Raw genomic sequence first — 20,313 nt, 5'->3', positions numbered from 1 at the left:
TGGCGGCTGCCAATAACCTTTCGTTATGGCAAACTCTGAAAAAATTGTCTTTGTGCAATATCCCCAAACATTACACCAGTTCTCGGGATGGGCACTGGATCGATGGTGAGCACATCGTTGATACGGCGAAAGTCAGTGCATGTGCGGTGACTTCTGTGAAGCTTTGGACAAGAACCAAGGGCAAGTTGTAAGGAGACTGAGAGCGCTTCAGCATGTCATCGACTTCCTTCTCCACAACTTCTCTCAAGGCAAACGGCAGCGGGTATTCAGCGGTATTCATGGGCTCAGTGGTAGTCAGTTAGAAGCGACATTCCAGTAGGTTTCTTTTCCCAGGAATCTCAGAAAATATTTCCTTGAGGGTATCTAAAAGTGTATGCGACTTGGTATGGTAACTCTTGTGTAGTCCACTAGAAATATAATTCACCTCAATTCCCTTGCGCTTCTCTATTTCAAAACTCGGAAGCGGTGTTTTTCTCTCTGCCTCTTCGACGACGACAAACGCTGAAGCTTGACAAGATCGGATACAGCGTCCCTCGGGGCGTTTTAGCATATTTATCTGGAAGACCTTCTTACAATGACCTAAGTCCACCCAGTAATCATAATATTTCTTCCTTCCCATCACTGGGAATCGTCCCTTCCATTGAATAAGCAATTAGTTGTTATCTGTTGGGAGCGGGATGAACGCTCGGTTTCCAACTTTCAGTTGCCGGCGCTTCGAACCGCTGTCAAAATATTTCTTTGGGTTTTTTGAGCTCGCAGCAAGTTTTGATGTTCTATTTCCACGGTTTGTTCGAGGGGCTGTCTAAGATCAAAAACATAAGAGTATGTAGTCTTGATCTCGTCACATAGGTGTAGTTTAGTCCAAAGCTCCTTTAGAACAGCCAGTGGTCCCCGCAAGTGCCTTCCAAATACCATTTCGAACGGCGAAAAGCCCAGGCTTGTTTGAGAAAGTTCTTTGTATGCAGAGAGAAGGGGTGCCAGGAAACGATCACAGGACTTCGCCTGTTTCTGGCATAACTTGCGCAGCACATGCTTCAGGGTGTCATTAAAGCGTTCTACCATTCTGTTGCACATACCATGGTACGGCGTAGAACTCAAATGCTTCATTACCAGAAATTCACTATATTCTCCCATCAAGTTCGACGTAAAACAAGATGCCTGGTCGCATAAAATCTCTTGAGGAAAGCGAATAGAAGACTTACGTCATCAGCAAATAAAGCGTCCTGCCTGATCTGCAAAAAACAGCTGCCAGTGCAAACTTTCCGCAGCCCGTCGACAAGAAGGCAGCTTCAGGTAATTGAAGAAGCCGCAACTTAAGGTAATTAGGAATTAAAACGGCGCCTGGAATTGCCACCAGTACTTGCCTGCTTCCACAAGAGCACCGATACTGAAAACCAAACTTACGCAAGCTGCAAACGCATCGGCGCTCTCCTAGTCCAGGGTAAACAGGCACTTCAACAGGTGATATAAATGCGCTCTTTGGTCACTGACGACAGCGAAATTGAAGTATTCAACAATGAAAAACGAATATGCCTTGGCCTAGCGTTGACTACCGCAAAATTTTGCCTTTCGTATATGGCAGGGCGTTTAAACAAATGAGCGGCATCTTGCACTCCATTGGCTAGCCAATTTAAAGGACCCTTCAGGACGCCTATCACAGCGGAGCTTCTGTGCGAAAGAATTTGACATCACTGTGATAGACGATTCCGGCCGAAAACATTCTTATGCTGACTACCTCAATAAGTAGTCGGCACAAGACCCGGAGCCTTGTGTATTTTTTTTCAAGATTGACTTTCTCCCAAGGTAATTTAGGCATACATTGTCTTCGTTTACCTTGAAAAACGACGGCATCGTAAAGAAAAACGCTTCGCTAATCCGTGCCAACTACCTCTGGTTGCGCCTTCAGCACTGCTGCCACAAGCTGTCCACGCCTTTCATATTGATCCAATTGCTGGGTATCACGGTATCTCCCCTACGCTCATGAAGATTCAGGAGCAGTATTACTGGTCACGCTTGCACACTAACATTGCCCATAACGTCGATATGTGAAGAGACTGCCAGCAACGTAAGACAAACCTTCGCCAGCGGGATACCTACAGACAATCGATCATGCTTGCCGAGCGTTTTAGTAGATTGGGATAAATTTGATGGGGACCTTTCCGACGTCAACATTCGGAAACAAGTAGATCGTAGTGGCAGCCGTCAGCTGTACCTGCTACGCGGAAACGAAAGCCTGCACAAAGGTAGGGTGGCGGAAGCAGATAAAATCTTGACGAAAACATCCTGCTGTAACATGATGCGCCAGCTGCCCTCAATAACGACAGAGAAACGGCCTTTAAAGCTAACTTTACCCTATCGATCCTGCAATACAGCCAGACCAGTCACCGGAGGACAACCACCTACAACGCGAAGGTGTAAAGGCAGGCTTCAAGAAGACTTTCGCCGCCATGTTAGCCTTGTACGTAGACGTCGAGCACAAGACGTAGGACGCCGTCTTTCTCTACGTAACCATCGCATACAACACGGCAGGTCAAGAAACAACGCAGATAGCGCTGTTAAGGCTCGTTTACGGAAGAAGCTCGACGGCGACCATTGACGCCCTGCAGCAACAAGTGACCAATGAGGAAAATCTAGATGTCTTCGCTTAAGTGCAGTGTTTACAAGCAGCATGAAATGTTGCCTGCCTGCGCAAGAAGAGCCAGCAAAGGACGGAAAGCCGTCACTACATTCTTCACCGCAGCTGCGTGTTACCCCAGCTCGGACCCCATGTTGTGGTTTCGAATCCAACAGCCGACAAGCACTTATTTAGAATATTTTGCGGCGGTAATGCAGACCTTACAAGATAATCGGTCGTATTGGCATATTGGGCTACGATGTCATGCCAGACGGCAATCTGCTATCACAGGAGGGGTGGGATAGCAGAATGCTCACGTTCTGAAGTCTTCGCTCACGTTCTGTAGTAGCCCACGTGGTGCGACCATTTTATGCTTTTCTACGCCAGCCCGCTGAATATGCTCTAGATGATTCTGCTCGGTCGTTTTTATGTTTATTACGGGTACTTTGACTTCTCGCTTTTGTATTTGTTTGATGCGTCAGCCCACTGACTTCGGAGACGGGGGATTGAGACATGCACTTATTTATCCTTCTCTGGTGATTGCTTTTTACCAGAGGATTGACGTCATCGCTCGGCGCAGGACGCGCCTGCATGTATCAAAAGCTATGTTTGGAGGAGTTGCACGTATTAAAGGACGAACACAAAAAAAAACGAGATAGACGGGAAGAGCGCCATTTCGGTCGAATTTCTTCTAACCTCGTTTATTTTCCTGTGTTCGTCCTTTCATACGTGCAATTCTCAATAGCATAGGCATGCACCAACTCGCCCGGCAAGAAGCTATTATAAATGAATCAGAAGTTCACAAATGTTATCGATGGTTGTAAGCGGTGTCTGTCCTGATTGAAACTTGTGTAACCCGAATGTGTGCGCGACGCAAATTGTGTAGCAAGTTCCAAAAGGGCACGCGGTAACCAGCGACTGCGCTGGAATCTTCGACGACTCATGTACAAAATCCGAGGTGCTCGACCCGCTGATCATGTTTCGAACACCTTCGGTAGTTCTCACGACTGCCGTAGTGCTGCAAGTGTCACTTCCGTTTGTGTACACAATTTAGTCCAATAATAACTTAGTTCTGTCATTCACAATCTAGCTACGGCGTTCTTCAACGTCACTGAAACGTGGCATTCTGAAGACCACCTGCTCACACACAGGCCTATGTCTTTTTGTAGAATGGGTTCAAGGATATCTGCCAGCAACCTGATGACAAATAAAGTGATGAAAAATAAGCAGAAGAATGCAGGCACACTGTATGTTGTGAATTAGAAGTAGAGGGCTCATGGATGGTGGCATTAGAGGTCACATTCATTTTGGCAACTACGTTTAGTCTGCCAAATTCCACAAACCTTCTGCAGCAGCTATCGTTCTTGAAGTGGGTAACTTGTACTGTCCACGGGCTGGTAGCCTCTTGGAGAACACTTTCCGGAGCATGCGTTTTGACGCCCTAACGATAACTATCCTCTTTGTCAATAACACGTGGCAAGTGTTTGGCGAATATGGTGTATTAATTATGTGATGAGCACGTAAATGTCTGAATGAAGCCTGCTTGCAACCTTTCGAGGGTATCTGATGGTCATCTGAGGGCGCTAAGTTTCTCATCATTTTTATAATATGGTAATAGGCGCTTAGGAATGCAGAAGCAGTTACATCAGAGATCAAATCTATACTATCCATAAAAGATACATGTGTCATATTGTCAATATGCAGAGCTTCCTGCCTGGTAGAATAGTACCGGGGACAAAATAGGAAATAACTGCCCCGAATTACAACGCGCAATCGCTCACAGTTGCGACTCAACGCAGAACAAGTGTGGCTCTTCCGACAGAATTAGCAGGAAGTCATTGCAATGCCACGTCAGCCAATGAAAAGTCGGCAGCAGTACCAAGAACAGATACACGTGGAAGTGACTGTGATGGTAGAGACAAATCGCTCAACGCATCAAATTACCTGTTCATCTTATTACGTGTCTGCAAGGGTTGTGCGCATAAATTATACATATGCTGCAGTTAACGGAGGCAACACAATACTGCAACCCTACAAATGAGACTATGTGCCAGGAATTCTTTAGTACTTTGCCTCCTTTATACCAGAAATTCGTTTTTTAAACATCTGCATTCAATATGATGAATGCGACACAAATACTAAGCACATGAGTCTCAACAATCTCAATAGTGGAGTCAGGACGAGGCAAAGTATCCGAGAGCCCAAGTCGCATATAGGTAAAGTATTGATCACGTTCGCACTGCTCTAAAGCTGCTGCGCTTCCTTCATATCACGTGTTATATTGAACCAGCTATATTTCTGCTCAATGTTGTCGAGAGATACAAATAAATAAAGAAAGGCGACGGTCGCACATAAGGCAAACGGAAAGAAGAAACACTTCTGATTCGAATTTCTATTTCTCTTCAAAGAGGGATAGAGATCGAGAGAGAAACCTAAATGAGAAACAGATTGAGTGATTGGCTTCAATGACATATCTTTGTAATGCTGCTCCGCGTCAAGGAAGGGATTTGTGGGAAGGAAGGGATCGGGAAGGAAGTTGACGGTGTCATGACAGAATTTGCGTAGCGTAGCGTAGCGTAGCGCAAATGTATCGTATATAAAATAAGGAAAACAGTTTACAGGTGTGATCACTTGTTGCTATTTTATTATGCAATCAAGAAAGCAACTTTGATAGGTGCACAAACCTTATAATAGAAGCAATATAGAACAAAGTTGACTATTCAGAGGCTGCTCATTATATCGTCAATATTGTGGTAATGGTCAGAAATAATATAAATTTATTGATCAATAAGATGCATACATGCATCGATGTTGATTAGATATTTCCAATATGAAACTATTGGAGAAAATCAATACACCCTGTTTGTCTCTTCTGTGTGCTTTTTATTTATGATGCACACACTCCGTGTTGAAGAATGACGTACCAACCAACTCATAGTGAAATTTTTGGAGCATCGTAAACTGCCGAAAGGGAATAAGTGGATAGATGATTCAGAGCAGGTGATAAATGAAAAGAACGAAACTTTCATGCACGCAGGTGTACAGCGCCATGCTTTAGTCGGCGTTCGCACAGGCCAGGTTCCCGAAAAACTAAATGAGGGCTTTCAATATGAACCTAGCGTCTATTTTAACGGATGTGTCCCAGGGTTAAATCTAAGGCCGCTGCTTTTTCTACTGTGCATAAATAATATTTGCTTTATCCCACACACAAAATTATCTCTACACGCCGACGACACCAATGTTTGTTTTTCTGGCACTAATCTATGAAAACTAGATAGATATGCGAATAACTGGCTGTGCAATTTCACTGAATGGCCAGATGCAAATCATTTAGAGTTGAAAACAAAGAAAAGCAAGTACGGCGTTTTTATAGATCGTAATACTATAGCTTACTGGACTATGCTATAGTATAGGATCCTAATAAATGTTTAGGTGTTTCTTTTTCGCGAGAACCTGTCGTAGAATACACATATTAATTACATCGAATGAAGCTATCCAGAGTAATAGGAGCATTATGTGAAATAAGTATAATTCCAAGGAAATTAAGTCAGAGCAAATGTGTGCTCTTCAATTATTCATTCACATATATATAATTGTCTTAAATTAAATTAAGGCGCTTTACGTGACAAAAACACTCTTGTTATAAGCCACGCCGTAGAGGGGCCTACATAAATTTGGCCGTCCTGAGGTTCCTTAATGTGCACCTAAATCTAAGTAAATAAAATGGGTCTTTTCGCATCTCTTCCCCATTCAAATGCGGCCACCGCGGCATTGGTGATTCTCTCCTGATATGGGGTATCACTACTCTTTCCTATATAGAAAACATTTTTATTCCAGAAAAAGTCAATTAAGACTTTAGAAGTCCTTGAAGATAAAGAAAGCATTCAGTCTTTCTGAGAGTGCCAGTGAATGCTGAGGGTAGCCCAGCTTTACAAACGTAAGCTTGCGACCTACTTGCATAGAGAAATAAAAAAAGACCACATATTTGTTTGTATGGTAGCAATTAACAGTGGACTTTGTGATGATACTAAAAGTTGATTTGATCTTATAAATCATCTTAGGTAATCGAGGGCCTTCAAGTGAAACGTGGAAGCAATTCTTCAGAAAGCGGCTGAGTTAGTTATACCGCTTTAAAAGAATGCCATTAACAATAACTTATTCTTTAATGGCGTTATATTTGCCGGTATTTTGTTAAATTCTGAACAAGAGTTCATGAAACTTTTATAATAACGGCGCCACCCTGTATGTAAAATAGCGTGGTAATTAACGAAGCCCAACATTTCTATGCATATTGTTCAAGCAACAACTTTTCAAGAAGTGCTAAAGTCTCTTGTTCTTTGTTCGCTAAAAACTCACGATCATTTTACTTTTCCACGAAGTTCGTAACATCTTTTTTTGGCCGCACTTTAGTCTTGGTACACGGGTGGAATAGGCGCTCGTGTCTGCGAAGCGAACTAAACGCAGATGTGTTATATATGCGCTCTTCAGACAGGTGGTTTTGCCGCACGCGAAGCACGGTACAAACAAATAATACGTCGTGTGTACTTGAGAGAAGCAGTGTCACGCCAGTTGTGATCTCATTATGTGAGTAGATTACCATACTTCCAAATTTCACTTGCACGTCAGTAATTTTTTTTTCATGACCTTAAAACATTCCCGCTGCATCGTTGAGATTCTCGAAAAACAGAGTTCATAGCAGCATCTTTGTCGATTCCAATTTGCAGAAAGCTAGCATGATGCTCTGGTCTGTCACGCTGCTTGCCTTCACACTGGCGCACGGAACGACGGCCACGATGAAGTCAGAGGCGGGGCTGCTGGAAAGGAATGGCTGGAAGGAAATGGATGCCGCAGGGAATCCTTTGTATAAAACACTGGCTTCGAAGGCTGCCTCGAACTTCACCAAACATATAGATTTCTACCAGGTGTTGAATGAGGTGATATCAGTGAACAAAAAGGTAGGCTTAAGGAATACTAAGCTCTCGAAAACAAATTTATCGGTACGAGAGGTAGCACAATCGTGAAAATTGTTGATAGCTGAAATAATTTTTTTTAGTTACCGCTATGACCATCCGCTTTTCATATAAAGAACCAATATTTGGGTTCATTGTCCTAGATTAGCATACTTTCTTAAAAAATATGCAGTTTGACATTTGCTGGTTTCGAAATATCCGACTGTTTTCCACCTGAGCAGGAGAAACATTTATGGGGTCCCTATGCAAAGAATATAGGAACGGTTGGTGAAGAATTTACAGAAGAATGCACCATTGGCCCCTAAAGTCCTGAAATGCCTCAGTGGCGATAACTTTGAAATTCCAGCGCCATCTTTTTGCTGACGCTTGGACAGTTGATGCATTTATTTCGAAATGGACACCTAAACTATTCGGCAAGGTTTTTGTAATTTGCTTAATTGCGTCGAGGTACACAAGGTATTACTGATGCGAGTGGTGTAAACATGTACAAAAGTTGTATATGATTACGCACGATTGGAAGTTCTGAAGAAGAAGAAGAAGCGCTCCACGACGTATATATGTAGTCATGTGGGTTTATTTAGACACATGTAGTACGCATTGTGCAAGTAGAACATATAATAGCGACATCATTTGCCAACATACCCTGTCGGTAAAATGTTCTAATTTTTCTTGCCAGTGGTCCTATGTAGTGCAAATGTTTACAGCATATCTGTATTAAAATGAAAGAAGCGAGCTGTCTGGTTGCATGAAACATGTACTCGACAAATAAAAGAGCCTGCCCAGAAATACGAAAAGTGAATATACTGCCGCAAAAACTCAAACATTGCTCTTGTTCACCAGTTTTTTTTTTGTTTCCCTGGCCCTAGTCTGAACAGTTGAATAAGGAATGAAAACATTCTAAGTGCTATGTCTGATATGATATAGCAGGAAAAATGAAAACATGACATATGGTTTAAAGAGGCCGTACAATAAACTTGCGCAGGTAATGGAAAAGCCCAATTTCGGATTGACGGATTTTCTAGACAAGAACACTTAAAATGCAGAAGTAGTGGTCACAAATTTTCGGCATATTGCAAACATTTTATATTATTGTCAATTGACGTTCCTCTCTGAATTTAATGTTTGGATTATCAAGTGATGTGTATGTTCAGTATAGAAGGATTCAAGAGAGGCATTCTAAGAAAGTGTACTTTTTTGTTGATAACGAACATTTACTCTACGATTTTATTGTGTCGTCCAACAGGGTGAAAAGCACAGAATTGAGTTTACTTACTCACCAACACCATGCAGCGTTCAAGAAACATTTGATTCCGCAAAATGCAAAGCCGTCACACCAAAGGTAAGTTTCTCCTCGCAGAGCAGTGACAACTTCGCTCCCTGCATTACGCCGTGCGCCTTGTGCATACACGCATTGTTCTATGCAAACAAGAAATCTTTTTGAATATATCCTCAGATAGGCTTTGTAAGAAGAGATTTTCTTTTCTTTTGCCTTTGTGCTGTTATAAGAAAAAACAATTTTAGCTAGTTAGTTGCCTGCTTATCGATTTGAAGTACACTAAAAATGAAATAACATGGCGGAAGGGAGCGCATACCACGAGATAATGCGTAAAAACGCTTGGTGGTTCCAGCTGATGCGATTTCGCAAAAACACCAATATACAAATGGCACACAAGCTGACAAGCAAAACCAAAAAGTTACAGTGGTGTTCCATTTTGTGAACGCGGGTGACTCGCAAGCGTACGGGTGCCATAGCGCACACGATGCTCTCGGCCCTCGGTGCGCCTAAACGACTACAGGGTCCCCATCACAGATTGTATTCAAAGCAGCGCTCTCGCGGCCGCGCCTACGCAGCTGCCACCGGAATCAAACACCCCCTTGTAAACATTCGCTTACTAGCTGAATTAACTGGCGTGGTGTCAGCGCGCACGGACAAACATGAACTTTTCACGACCGCGGACACTCGCTGTGAAAACGCTGGCTGAGTAATCGCGGCAACAGCAGCGAGCGCAAACTTAGGGGTGAAAACTCAGCGCAATCACAGCTACGTACCTGCGGTGCGCCCAGACTTCTTCTTTCTTCGTGATTTGAGGAGAGGGAAAATACGCTCAGTTCTGCAGCCCATATGGGAGCACGGCGCAGCGTAATGGGGAATGGGGGCGGGGAAAGAAAGATGAGAGGGTAGAGGGGGAGAGGGAGAGTAGGCTTCAGGCAGCAGACGTCAGCATCATCGAGGGCGATGGCCGGCGCTCGGGCAGAGGCCGTGTGAGGCCGAAGTCTATTGGCGATCTAGAAGCCCGTTTGTGTAAACATATTCAAGCAGGCTTGCCAGAGCCGGGAGGTGGTAGCGGGCCGGGAAGAGCAGGTGTGTCTCTGACGTAGCCAGAGACACACCTGCTCTTCCCGGCCCGCCAGAGACACACCTGCTCTTCCCGGCCCGCTACCACCTCCCGGCTCTGGCAAGCCTGCTTGAATATGTTTACACAAGGCATATCACTGCCAAGGTAAAGCCGGTGCGACCGCGCGCGCACGAAGTGCCACGCCTCCCCCCCCTTCCACTCCGATTGTCATGTGCGTGAAGAATACGGTGCGCTTCCTTCCTTGCGCATGGGAGTTTGAGCCGCCATCGTCGGCTCACCGTCGCACGCTTTCGCTCGCATGCACTGTCTACGGGGCGCGAACACGATATTATTCCAGTACATCTGTATCGGTACCAAATACCTAAGCAAATGCTAGAAGAGCTCAAACCGGCGAGCCGGTGCTTACCTTCGTTCTCCGCGACACTTAACCTCATTTGCCTTCCCTGCCTTTGCTCAAGGTTACCACACTCTAGGATGCGCTAAATTACCACGCCAGCATTACTTCATACTTTCCCCGGCGCGCCATTTTCTTAACCTCCAGATTCCTTCGTCGTTCGTTTGCTTAGTGGCTTCAGAGAGACACGGCCGATTTAGAGAGCTTTTCTGTCATGCTTGGGAGCAAGAATAGCCATGATTGTTTCATTCACATTAAATTTTAGCTAGGGCGTTAACGAATGCATGGATGTCTATTACAGTTACAACTGATGGTGCAGGAGATGCCATTCGTTTGGTGTGGTAGGCAGTCAACAATTAGAAAATGGAGTATTCCGATGAACTGAAAACTGAATTTTTAAGTCAAGCTTATGTGAAAGGTTAAGGTGGTATTATCACTTGGGAAAAACGTAAAGACAATTCGGTATCTTATACCTAATAGGTTAGAATTAGGGCGAGACCACTGCAGTATAGTAACGTGATACTTTGGGCGCGTTCGTTTGACATGGGGAAATGTATATCGCACGAAAACACGAGGACACGCAAAGACGTGGTAAACACAGGCGCCTTGGGTACGCACACAACGCCTGTGTCTACCACGTCTTTCCGTGTCCTCGTCTTTTCGAGCGGTATTATCTTCACCACTTCATTGGAGTTATGCGAGCAGCAGTGAGTGGTAGAAATTAGCCTGACAGACATTGCAAACTGCTGAAACGTATTCTAGTTTTTCCCGGGATGAGTGATTTACAAAAATCAATTTACAGATTCATGTCACTTGTAAAAAAGGTGCGGCGAATGCATTCAAGCATGGGGTTAGCATTTTTAATCAAATACAGAATATCAGTAGTGTAAGATAGGTTAGATATCATGCGACCACTTAGAGCAATTTACCTAAAGCAGTATTTAAATTGATGGTAGTTGAATGCTGTTCAAGGTGCAATATCTATCCACACGTAGGTGTGTTTCTGGATAGAAATACCTGCAAGTACACGAAGTCAAATATAAAGAATACTTATCTTGCAAAAGCAAAAATACTTCGTTTCTTGTTTGTTGGTATTGGTTCAATGGCTTTGCAAGAAGGCTAAAAACAGGTTGAGAAAAAAAAAGGAATACAGCGACTCAAAATCACCTTCAACAGTTCATATTGTCACGTGGTAGTGACGGAAGGTCGGTGGGTCCCGATGTTGTTGCAGGATAACGGGGGACGCTGGGGCAGCCGTTGTTCTTGTCTTGGCCATGATCTTTGTCGTCTCAGGTAAAAGTGCGTGCTCTGGGGATAGTCTTTGTAGTCCGCGGCTGGCAAGCTGGCCTTGGGCGATGTCGGTTTTGTCCTCGGGCTTCGGGCTTGGATCGCGGCTTTGCGGGGGTGTTCGGTACATGAACGCAAAGCACCTCCACCAGATGTCACGTGGTAGTGACTGTGGAGGAAGCAGCCAAACTGATAAAGACGAAACTAGCGTTTTATGGGGGGAACCTGCGCCCTCAAAAACAACCTACCCTCAATGAACGGCGACAGCGGCGAACACATTCGGCGATTGTCGAATATCTCATCAGCGGGTCAAGCGCGTCGGCTTTTATACAGCAGTCGTCGAATGTTCCAGACTAAGGGTTGGGACCCGCGTGCCTTCCACAAAGCTCTACACCATTCGCGGCAGGTGATGAAATCATATAACGCAAGGTTCGGCGACAACAGAAAGCAGATAGAAACATCGATAACTTTCCAGAAACTTCGGATACACGCAAGCGCGTCCCGCGCTGTGCGATAACATTTCTTAGGCCGCGAAACTTGGTCGCCCGATAAAGATAAGTACACGTGTCAATATTGTGCACATCGAAATGCTTTAGAACAATGGTGCGCAAGTAAAAATTAATGAGAGGAAATCGAATAGAAATCGATTAGGGCCTAAAGCTACTCAAATGGAATCAGATATCAAATACATTACGTAATAATTTGCAGCATAAGCCACCCATTTTTCCCGCTTTAATATCCGGCAAAGGTGACTGTTGTGCTAGTTAGTGCGTTATAGCAGAATACCGCGCTGAAAGAATACGGGCAAGAAGAGAGGAGAGCGAGATGATCGCAAGGCGAACTAACAAGTGGTGGTTTATTTCTTGATTCCACAACATAAATGCTGGTTGACCAAAATAAACTGAATCTACACATCAGCACAGGGAGAAAATAAGCAAGCCTGCAGCACGTGCATATTAACCTGATGAGTGACAGCATAACAGAGAGCGCAGTAAAAAATATTTCCTCAGCATTTTTTCGTGATGCGAGAAATGCGGCGCGACAGATGTAGGCTAAATGGCTAGATGCCAGTAGGATACATTAAAAGAGCTTTAGCGTAATACAATAAAGGTAGTCTTGAAACGTGAGTTTGCACACTGCATTGAACCGTCGCGCAGCTTTGCTTAAGAATACTACCGTTCTCTGCAATACGGCTGATTGATTAAGCAGAGAAATTATGTAAGCGCTTGTGACAAAAAAGAGGTGGGAATCTTGCGCGAGCATGGCCTCTGTTATGCTGCAAGCGAAATACGTCACCTTTCTACAGGTGTGTAGCCATTCGCGCAGTTTCTGTTTCTGCACTTTTGTTGATGTCTATCAGCATTTTATCCTTGCCAAGCAGTAATTATTAGGTGCAACCAAGAAATAATCTTTTCGATGGTGCGCCCTATAACCGCTCGAGTCACTTTGCTTTCCCCTGGTGTTCTTTCGCGGCATTCGCATCTCTGAAACTAGCATCCGTGTATTTGTGGCATTAGCAAGTTTATCTCTATGTGCAGAACATTACAGAATTGCCGAATAAAAACCTTCACTTGATGATAACGAGCAAATACGCAGGTTTCTTCGGAGCATGCGTAATCATGTGTTATCAGAATGAAACGTTACGAAGAAGGTTCATGAAGTCGTTAGCATTTTGTGTGCACTTCGATACTAAAATGGGTATGCACCTAGAGAGTAGCACTGATACTGAAACAATTTTGTTTTCAATTTATAAAGCTAGCTAAAGATGCCACCAATACCTTGCTGTAATGTAGCTTTTACACATTTATTCGCAAGATAACACATTTTCAACATAATACCGTTAGACTGATGTAAGGCCTCAACAAAATTTCAGTGTGAATCAGTGCTCGATGAATCTCGCTCCCTCAGCGGTGCTCCGTACTTTTATTTAGTGTGAAGTGCACTTTAAAAATTCATGTTTGCTTAATTTCATTTTGTGCTGCTAGCAGTGTTAGGCACTCGATCGCTATTAGAAAAATTCTGCAGTTCCTAATCTTGACTACTTTACTCAAGGACTGATACGAATATGATAATATTTGATTTCTTATTGAGTTGGTTTGAATATTTGAAAACCCCTACTAGAGGCACACAAAAGACGGTTTCAGATATGGGACGGTATCCCTGTGATTGTGCAACATTGCCGACTTAGCTACATGGTCCAGTGCACGAAGATGTTGGAGAATTTCTCATGACCCGAAAGAGGGCGCTGTAGAAGGCTGGTGGAACAAACGTCGGGAAATGACAAACAACAGAGGAGTTCAAAAACAAAGTTCAGAATAGGGGGCTCAGAAACTTTGGTTATGGAAATCCACCCTGGTTTTCTTTTTTTTTCTTCTTTTAGCAAAGATCGGACATTTGGCAAGAGCTTGGTGGTGCAATTCACCGCCCCTTTCCAAAGGGGACGCTCATAACATCTGTCCATCCAACTCAGTCCCTCCAGGATACTGCTGTCAAAATCTAAACGTGATCACGTGGTTACGTCTAGATTTACCCCATGTATGGTATTTGGTTGCACGGAAGCATGCGCTGCAGCTACATTCTTTTCGTAAAGCAACCTGAACAACATCAACTGCATTGTTCTTGCTCAGCCGTGATGTAACCAAAGTTTGTGCCCGGTAGGGCGGGATTCCTCTTGTGTTTAGCTTCGTGGTACACTGTAACGTTTCACTGAAGGTGTTACTCACGAACTTCTCAAGCAGATTAATCGGTGGTTGGTCGGTGGTTGCCCTGAAGTGATTGTTTGGTTCTATTTGGGAATGTGTTGAGCAAGCTACGCCCTGATAATCGTTCCTGTGTCTATAATAAGACCTTCGGTGGGGCCATATTGCAACAGGATATTCTCGATGAATGTCACCATTTCAATTGCACTGCCTCTCGTTAGGGCTTTCATTTTAGCAAAGCCATTTAGGTTGTCGGTACTGGCAACAGTCCACGTATTGTAGGATGTTCAAGCCACAAACAGCGCTATCGAGTGCGTCACAATTTCCTGAAACATTCCGCAGTGAGGAGCTCTCCAAGCCGCACTTATTCGTGGAAGCCTATTTATTTCTTTACATTGTTTTGTTTATTTACTGGTCTAAGTTCTCTAAACATCACGTGACGCGTTACCTAGAGGTTAAAGAGTAGGATTAGATACAGAACGTGGTGATTGCGGTTATGAACAATGATGGATCCACCTTGCTGGCTATGGAACTAACGCGGCGGTTACACGTTGTTTCTGTCCTTTGCAAATAGGAATTAGCATTAACATCTGTACGGGAACTTAGGTCGTGCATATTGGAGTTGTGGTCAGTGGGTACGCAATTGTAAATATGAGTAGAGAATAATGCATTCTGTAGGTACTGAGTGGTGTAGCATATTTTGTTGATTAAAGTACTGATTTTAATATTATCCCCGGTCAGGCTGATTGAGACAAATTTGAAAGCAATTAAATTTACAATGCGAGATTGTTTAGAAATTATTCAACGAGTGGCTTGGTTTATGATAGCTTTGCTGTAGCAGGTAAGCAAGGCAGAGCGACGATCCCAGATCCAGGCGGTGCGTTAAATTCGATATCGGATAAGTTTCTCATAAAGCTGGAATATTAAACAAACAGTTGCTAGGGAAATGTGTTGGAGGAGTTCTATGGGTCAACGAGAGGGTAATTTGGTTACGGAGATGGCTGACTACGGAGTGGCCGCATTGAATGTGCCGGCGTACAGAAGTAATATGACGAGCGGAAGCAGCATAGAGACAAAGCCCTCGTGTCTTCGCCACTGGCTTCAGGTGACACGGCTGCTGCAATAATGGCTTTTGACTTGATCATAGTCTGACTATTTTTCTTGGGTGATGTTCCTATTCCGGCACCCGCCCTTGCAGCCTACGGCAAACTCGTGGGTCTGTGGTGACGTTGACGTTGTTTGATGGCTTGAACATTGCTCCAATGGTTAAAGGGTTGTCTCATACGGAAAGAAGCAACTGCGCTGCACGTCACAGGGCAGTGATGCTGGCAAACCAACCAGGGTAAAAGCTGTTAGTCACAATTGCGACGTTTTATTGCGCAGATCGGCAAGTAACACTGAATGGATAACAGCAGTGGCGAACGCTATCATCGTCCATCGAGATATGATCTACGGGTAAACCAGTCACGCAAGGCGAAATTTCTCAGCCGTTTATTCGTGATCCTCGTACATTCCAGCGTAACCACTGGTGCTAGCCTATGTTTTAAAAGGAACGCGATTCTCGCATTGCACATGCAAGCTGACAAAACGAGTCGGTGCTTCTTTGCAATTTGCAAGAACATCCAGTAAATTTAGGATACGTAGGGACGCGTATTTTGTCCATCGATAACTTTGGAACCATGGTTACCCGGTAAAAACATTCACAAAAAAGAAAGCTAAACAGCGTAAGCGTGTCCCTATGGGACTTGAAGGAAGGAGTAAAATCATCAGATAATACGAAAAAGATTTGAACTCCATTCAAATTTATTTTGAACGTCAAAAGATAATGATGGTGGGACACTGAAGAAAATGCCTCCAAAATGTGCTTGAAAACATCCACAAGTATACAATGTGGTTTCGCATAACACGGCTTAGGCTTATTTCATAGAATCTAGTTTTCGTACTATGCAGAGAAACGATATATTTTGCCTTTGAGACAAGAAAGAATTTATTAAATCGTTAGTTATCACACTTGAGCCTTTACCGAAATCGTGCATGAAATACTTTTTATGTTCATAGATGAACAATACAGAGCTTGATTGCCTGCAGTGTAGTTTCCAGTGTATTTTCCGAGAAAGCTCATGTGTGAATTTTTAAAGCTCCTGTGTGAAGTGAAAACAACGACGAGCCCATGCAACCTAACCATCTACGAAGTACCTTGCGAGAATATAACGTACCTTTTCACAACAATGAGCCGGCGGACTGAACAGTTAGGCGTTTAGTTTTCGCCATCAAAAAAGTTGTAGAAATTTTCCAGCAAACGGGCACTGATATTCCTGTAGACAGAGCTAAACCCTCGAGGAGGCTGGTAATATGTTTAGTGAAGAGAAGAAGCGTGGGTTGGTTATTTGGACACCTCTTGCACAATCTCATAACGGGGAGGTTATCGGAAAGGAACAAATATAGCCAAGAACTCTGACTCAGTATACATGTCGTGATCTCAAAAAGGAGATGTTCTAGTTGAAGTGAAATTGCTTGTTGTCGGTGAATCACATTCCTTACCACTGCCTTTGTTGTTATGCACGCTCCTTTTTGATCTTACTAATATGCGTGCATATTGCAGTGGGAGGTCATATTGGACCACATCTAACAGCCCGGGAAGCTGCAAGCTAATAAACTATTTCAAACGATCATGCGCTATTCGGCATCAGTTATTTAACCTTCGTTCGCCCTTTCAATTTCTTCCAATCATATTTTAATAATACAATCGTTATAATGCTTATTGTTGTCTACTGATTGGCCTCCATCACAAAATAATTTTCTTTCTGGTTGATCAAACGCAAAACGACTTGAGAGCTGGGCGAAACAGATGCAATTTTACTGAGACGGCACAATTAGTTTTCCGAGGCTACCAAATTGGTCTCATTGAATCATAATTCTCAAATGAGATGTTTAATCTACTGGATGCCTTTTTTTAATGCGAAACAATTATCATACGAAATACTGTTGCAAGGTGGCCTCAGTCGTATTTGCAACTACGCTACATGGCTAAATAGACTGTAGAAACATGTTCTATTTAAGCGATAATCCTGGAAATTATCTAAATTGATAAGTGTTTAGGTGTGTCTGCTCATTTATATAGAACATAAAACAATTTGCATAGAACTAACTCTGCTTTCAAGAGACATGCTTGTGATCGTCTAAAAGTTATGCTGGAGTTTGAGTGAACAGCTTTCCGAAGGTATTCTAGCAGTTCAGGAGAATTTCAACTGGAACCAGCTAGTTGTAGTACATCTAGAAATCTAATGTAGAATTGTGCTTCCACGATGTTCGCTTTTAATGGAAATGTAAACGTCTTGCTGGAAGATGATTAGTAATATAATCATAAAAGCTTTAAAATTTTGGGCAAATAACTTTAAATTTTGTTGTTGTCCTATTGTCCGTCTAGCCAGAAAGCCTAGTTGCTGTCATCACAAGGGCATTCAACAGGCATTTTTTGAGTTCTCCATTTTAGAAAAAAAGGCACGGCAGAGGGAATGATGTCTTCAGAAGCTCTACAGGTGCTCGAGGAAATTGTATAGATACTTCGGCAGCAGGAACAAAGTGCAGGGAAGAAGGGAAGATTGCTAGGAAGTATTGGGAACGAGCGGTTAGTGGAAATTATTCACCTCACATATGAAGTAATTATGTCTTTCATAAACTAAGTGTACTAATGTGCGGTTAAGCCCTGCCCATGACCACTTAGCTAATTTTTTGTACTAAACAAAAATATCTAACGCTACAAGCTAATATTACCCACTTGCCTAAGAACTACAAGGCGTGTCAATGTCATGATGTATGGTGATGTATGGTGATGTATTTCTTCCATTTCCTTTTCCCAGGCTTCCGGCGAGTGCACTTCAATGTTCACAGTGAAGGAAAACAAAGCAGAAAGCGCCGTGCTCGATTGGGTGAACTGTAATGATTTCATGGCGCCAAAGCGCCGTCGCTATCCGGAAAATTAGGCGAAATCTGAACAGTACTAGGCAACACATTTTAACAGCTATGTGCAAAGCCCCCATAACCACTGGTTCCCACCTCGAGAGGCAAACACGGTCTCGATAGTGTGTCAAACATGTCGTAATTTTTTTCCCTATAGATTGAGCACTTTAGGCTAAGAATAAAGAAATAATATTTAATTTCATCAAATGGGGACACAACTAAATCACCTAATTGCAGTAAAAAAAGCATTTAGCGCTTGACGATCAGAGACCAATGGACACAATGTCGGGACGATAATAAAGCACACATGAATTATGGATGTTGGATTTATGACTGAAAATAAATACGCACTCTTCGATACAACACAAACGATCTGCTGTTTTGCTTAACCAATTGCCGCTGCTAAATTCTAGATTTATAAAATTTTTAGACGGATGTTAGAGAAATACTAATAACCCCTGGTGCTCAGTTAGACAGCCTGTAATGAGGCACTACACGGAAGCCAAACTTCTGGCGACTGGTGCATCATGACGGAAATGTGCGCAAGAAGTGTGATAGTTTCGTAACCGTGTATATATGTATGTATATATATATATATATATATATATATATATATATATATATATATATATATATATATATATATATTAGGGGTGTGCCAATATTCGCAATTTCAAATACGAATCGAATATTGTCCTTATTCGAAGCGTATTCGATTCGAGAAATCCATATTCGAAAATTCCCGAATATGCATTTCCCGAATATCCGGAATAATTGAGCAAGTAATTAACTACAAGCTCAATTATTACGGATATTCGCATTCTCCTAAGAACAGGCTTATTCACTGAGAACTTCGCATGACCGGCTCATTATTTGTATGCTGTTTCAGTCTATCTGCATGATGCCTGTGAGACACAATCAGTTTCAGTTTTTTTTACCAAGCTTTATTCTATGGCTCTTACATAACCATATATGATGTCCTTTAGGGCTCTGTAACTATATGCGATAGAATACGCATCCCAAAAAGTGTTACCTGGAAATTTTCAGATGTTTTAAAATTAAAAAGAAAAACAATATATGTCCGTGGAGACCGTTGCATCGCCATAGACGACTCCCAACTTGTGTTCCCGCTTTTCTCAAGTAATCGCCGGCTCATTGCTACCTTCTGTGCTGCTGCTCCGTGAGACAAATGCAAAACACGCTAACTTCGCCACGGTGTTATTAGCAACTATCTCTGTGCTGATAGAGCCCTCGATCAAGAGTGTTCTCCAAGAATGGCATAAACTGCAGATGACGAGCCACCGAGCAAGCAAGAAAAGAAAGTCGGAAGAAGACTCCTTTGGCGGCACTACACAAAACTCTCGCCGTCGACAGCTCGGTGCAAGTCGTGCGAACATGTTCTTAAATTGACAACGGCAACAACCACTACTCTTCAAAATTACGTGACAGAGCACCCTTTGTTGTTAGAAAAGTACAAAAAGGAGGCCACCGCGAACGCTCCGTTCAAGAATCAACCGACACTGGATCATATACTTCACCAGAGACAGCAGTCATTGCGTCAGAAGAAAGAAAACGCACATCACAAGGATGTGGCAGCCATTCATTTGTTCACCATTTCTGCCACACCAGTTCAAAGCGATGGTTGAAGCAACTGTACAGTCGTGCTACAGTCGGCCATCTCGAACAAAATTGTCACGTGTGCTCGGCCCGCGCCTGTACGACGACACAAGAGCAAGGGTACGACACGAGCTGCGAAAAGCACTTGAAACAAAACAAGCACTCTCAATTTTACGAGCGATATCTGGACTTCGCGTGCCAACCATTGTTTTGTAAGCCTCACGCACCATATTCCTGCGGTGAAATTCGACATGAAAAAGTTCACTTTGAATATGCGACATATGCCGGAGAGTCACGCGGCTGTGAACATAGCTGCGTCATTGGAGCAGTTATGCACCGACTGGGCGATAACAATCGACTGCGTGAAACACATCATGACGGACAGCGGCCGCAATATCCGAGCACTACCAGGAGA

At 43.3% G+C, this 20,313-nt stretch overlaps 1 protein-coding gene across 3 annotated transcripts; it reads left to right on the top strand.

The window, feature by feature from the left end:
• The first annotated feature begins 7,030 nt into the window (after nucleotides 1-7,030).
• Nucleotides 7,031-18,600, top strand: LOC142587391 (uncharacterized). Of its 3 annotated transcripts, none has more exons than XM_075698356.1 (4): nucleotides 7,031-7,198; nucleotides 7,339-7,569; nucleotides 8,828-8,923; nucleotides 18,182-18,600. In XM_075698356.1, the coding sequence occupies exons 2-4, from the start codon at nucleotides 7,348-7,350 to the stop codon at nucleotides 18,302-18,304; spliced, it is 441 nt and encodes a 146-aa protein (XP_075554471.1). In that variant the 5' UTR covers nucleotides 7,031-7,198; nucleotides 7,339-7,347; the 3' UTR covers nucleotides 18,305-18,600. The 3 variants fall into 3 exon arrangements, with proteins under 3 accessions (XP_075554471.1, XP_075554473.1, XP_075554472.1); XM_075698358.1 differs by lacking the exon at nucleotides 18,182-18,600 and adding an exon at nucleotides 16,924-16,997; XM_075698357.1 differs by having other exon boundaries at nucleotides 7,178-7,235.
• Nucleotides 18,601-20,313: the final 1,713 nt, after the last annotated feature.

Source organism: Dermacentor variabilis, chromosome 7, assembly GCF_050947875.1.
Source record: "Dermacentor variabilis isolate Ectoservices chromosome 7, ASM5094787v1, whole genome shotgun sequence".
In the NCBI taxonomy this organism is placed as follows: Eukaryota; Metazoa; Arthropoda; class Arachnida; order Ixodida; family Ixodidae; genus Dermacentor; species Dermacentor variabilis.
The sequence above is the reverse complement of the archived record's forward strand: the minus strand, read 5'-3'. Positions and strand labels throughout refer to the sequence as shown.

Excerpts from the sequence above, each read along its gene's own strand:
- LOC142587391 (XM_075698356.1), top strand. The coding sequence starts at position 7,348 with ATGATGCTCTGGTCTGTCACGCTGCTTGCCTTCACACTGGCGCACGGA. Across the intron at positions 7,570-8,827 it reads TGATATCAGTGAACAAAAAG|GGTGAAAAGCACAGAATTGA; the intron begins GTAGGCTTAAGG and ends GTCGTCCAACAG. Across the intron at positions 8,924-18,181 it reads GCAAAGCCGTCACACCAAAG|GCTTCCGGCGAGTGCACTTC; the intron begins GTAAGTTTCTCC and ends TCCTTTTCCCAG.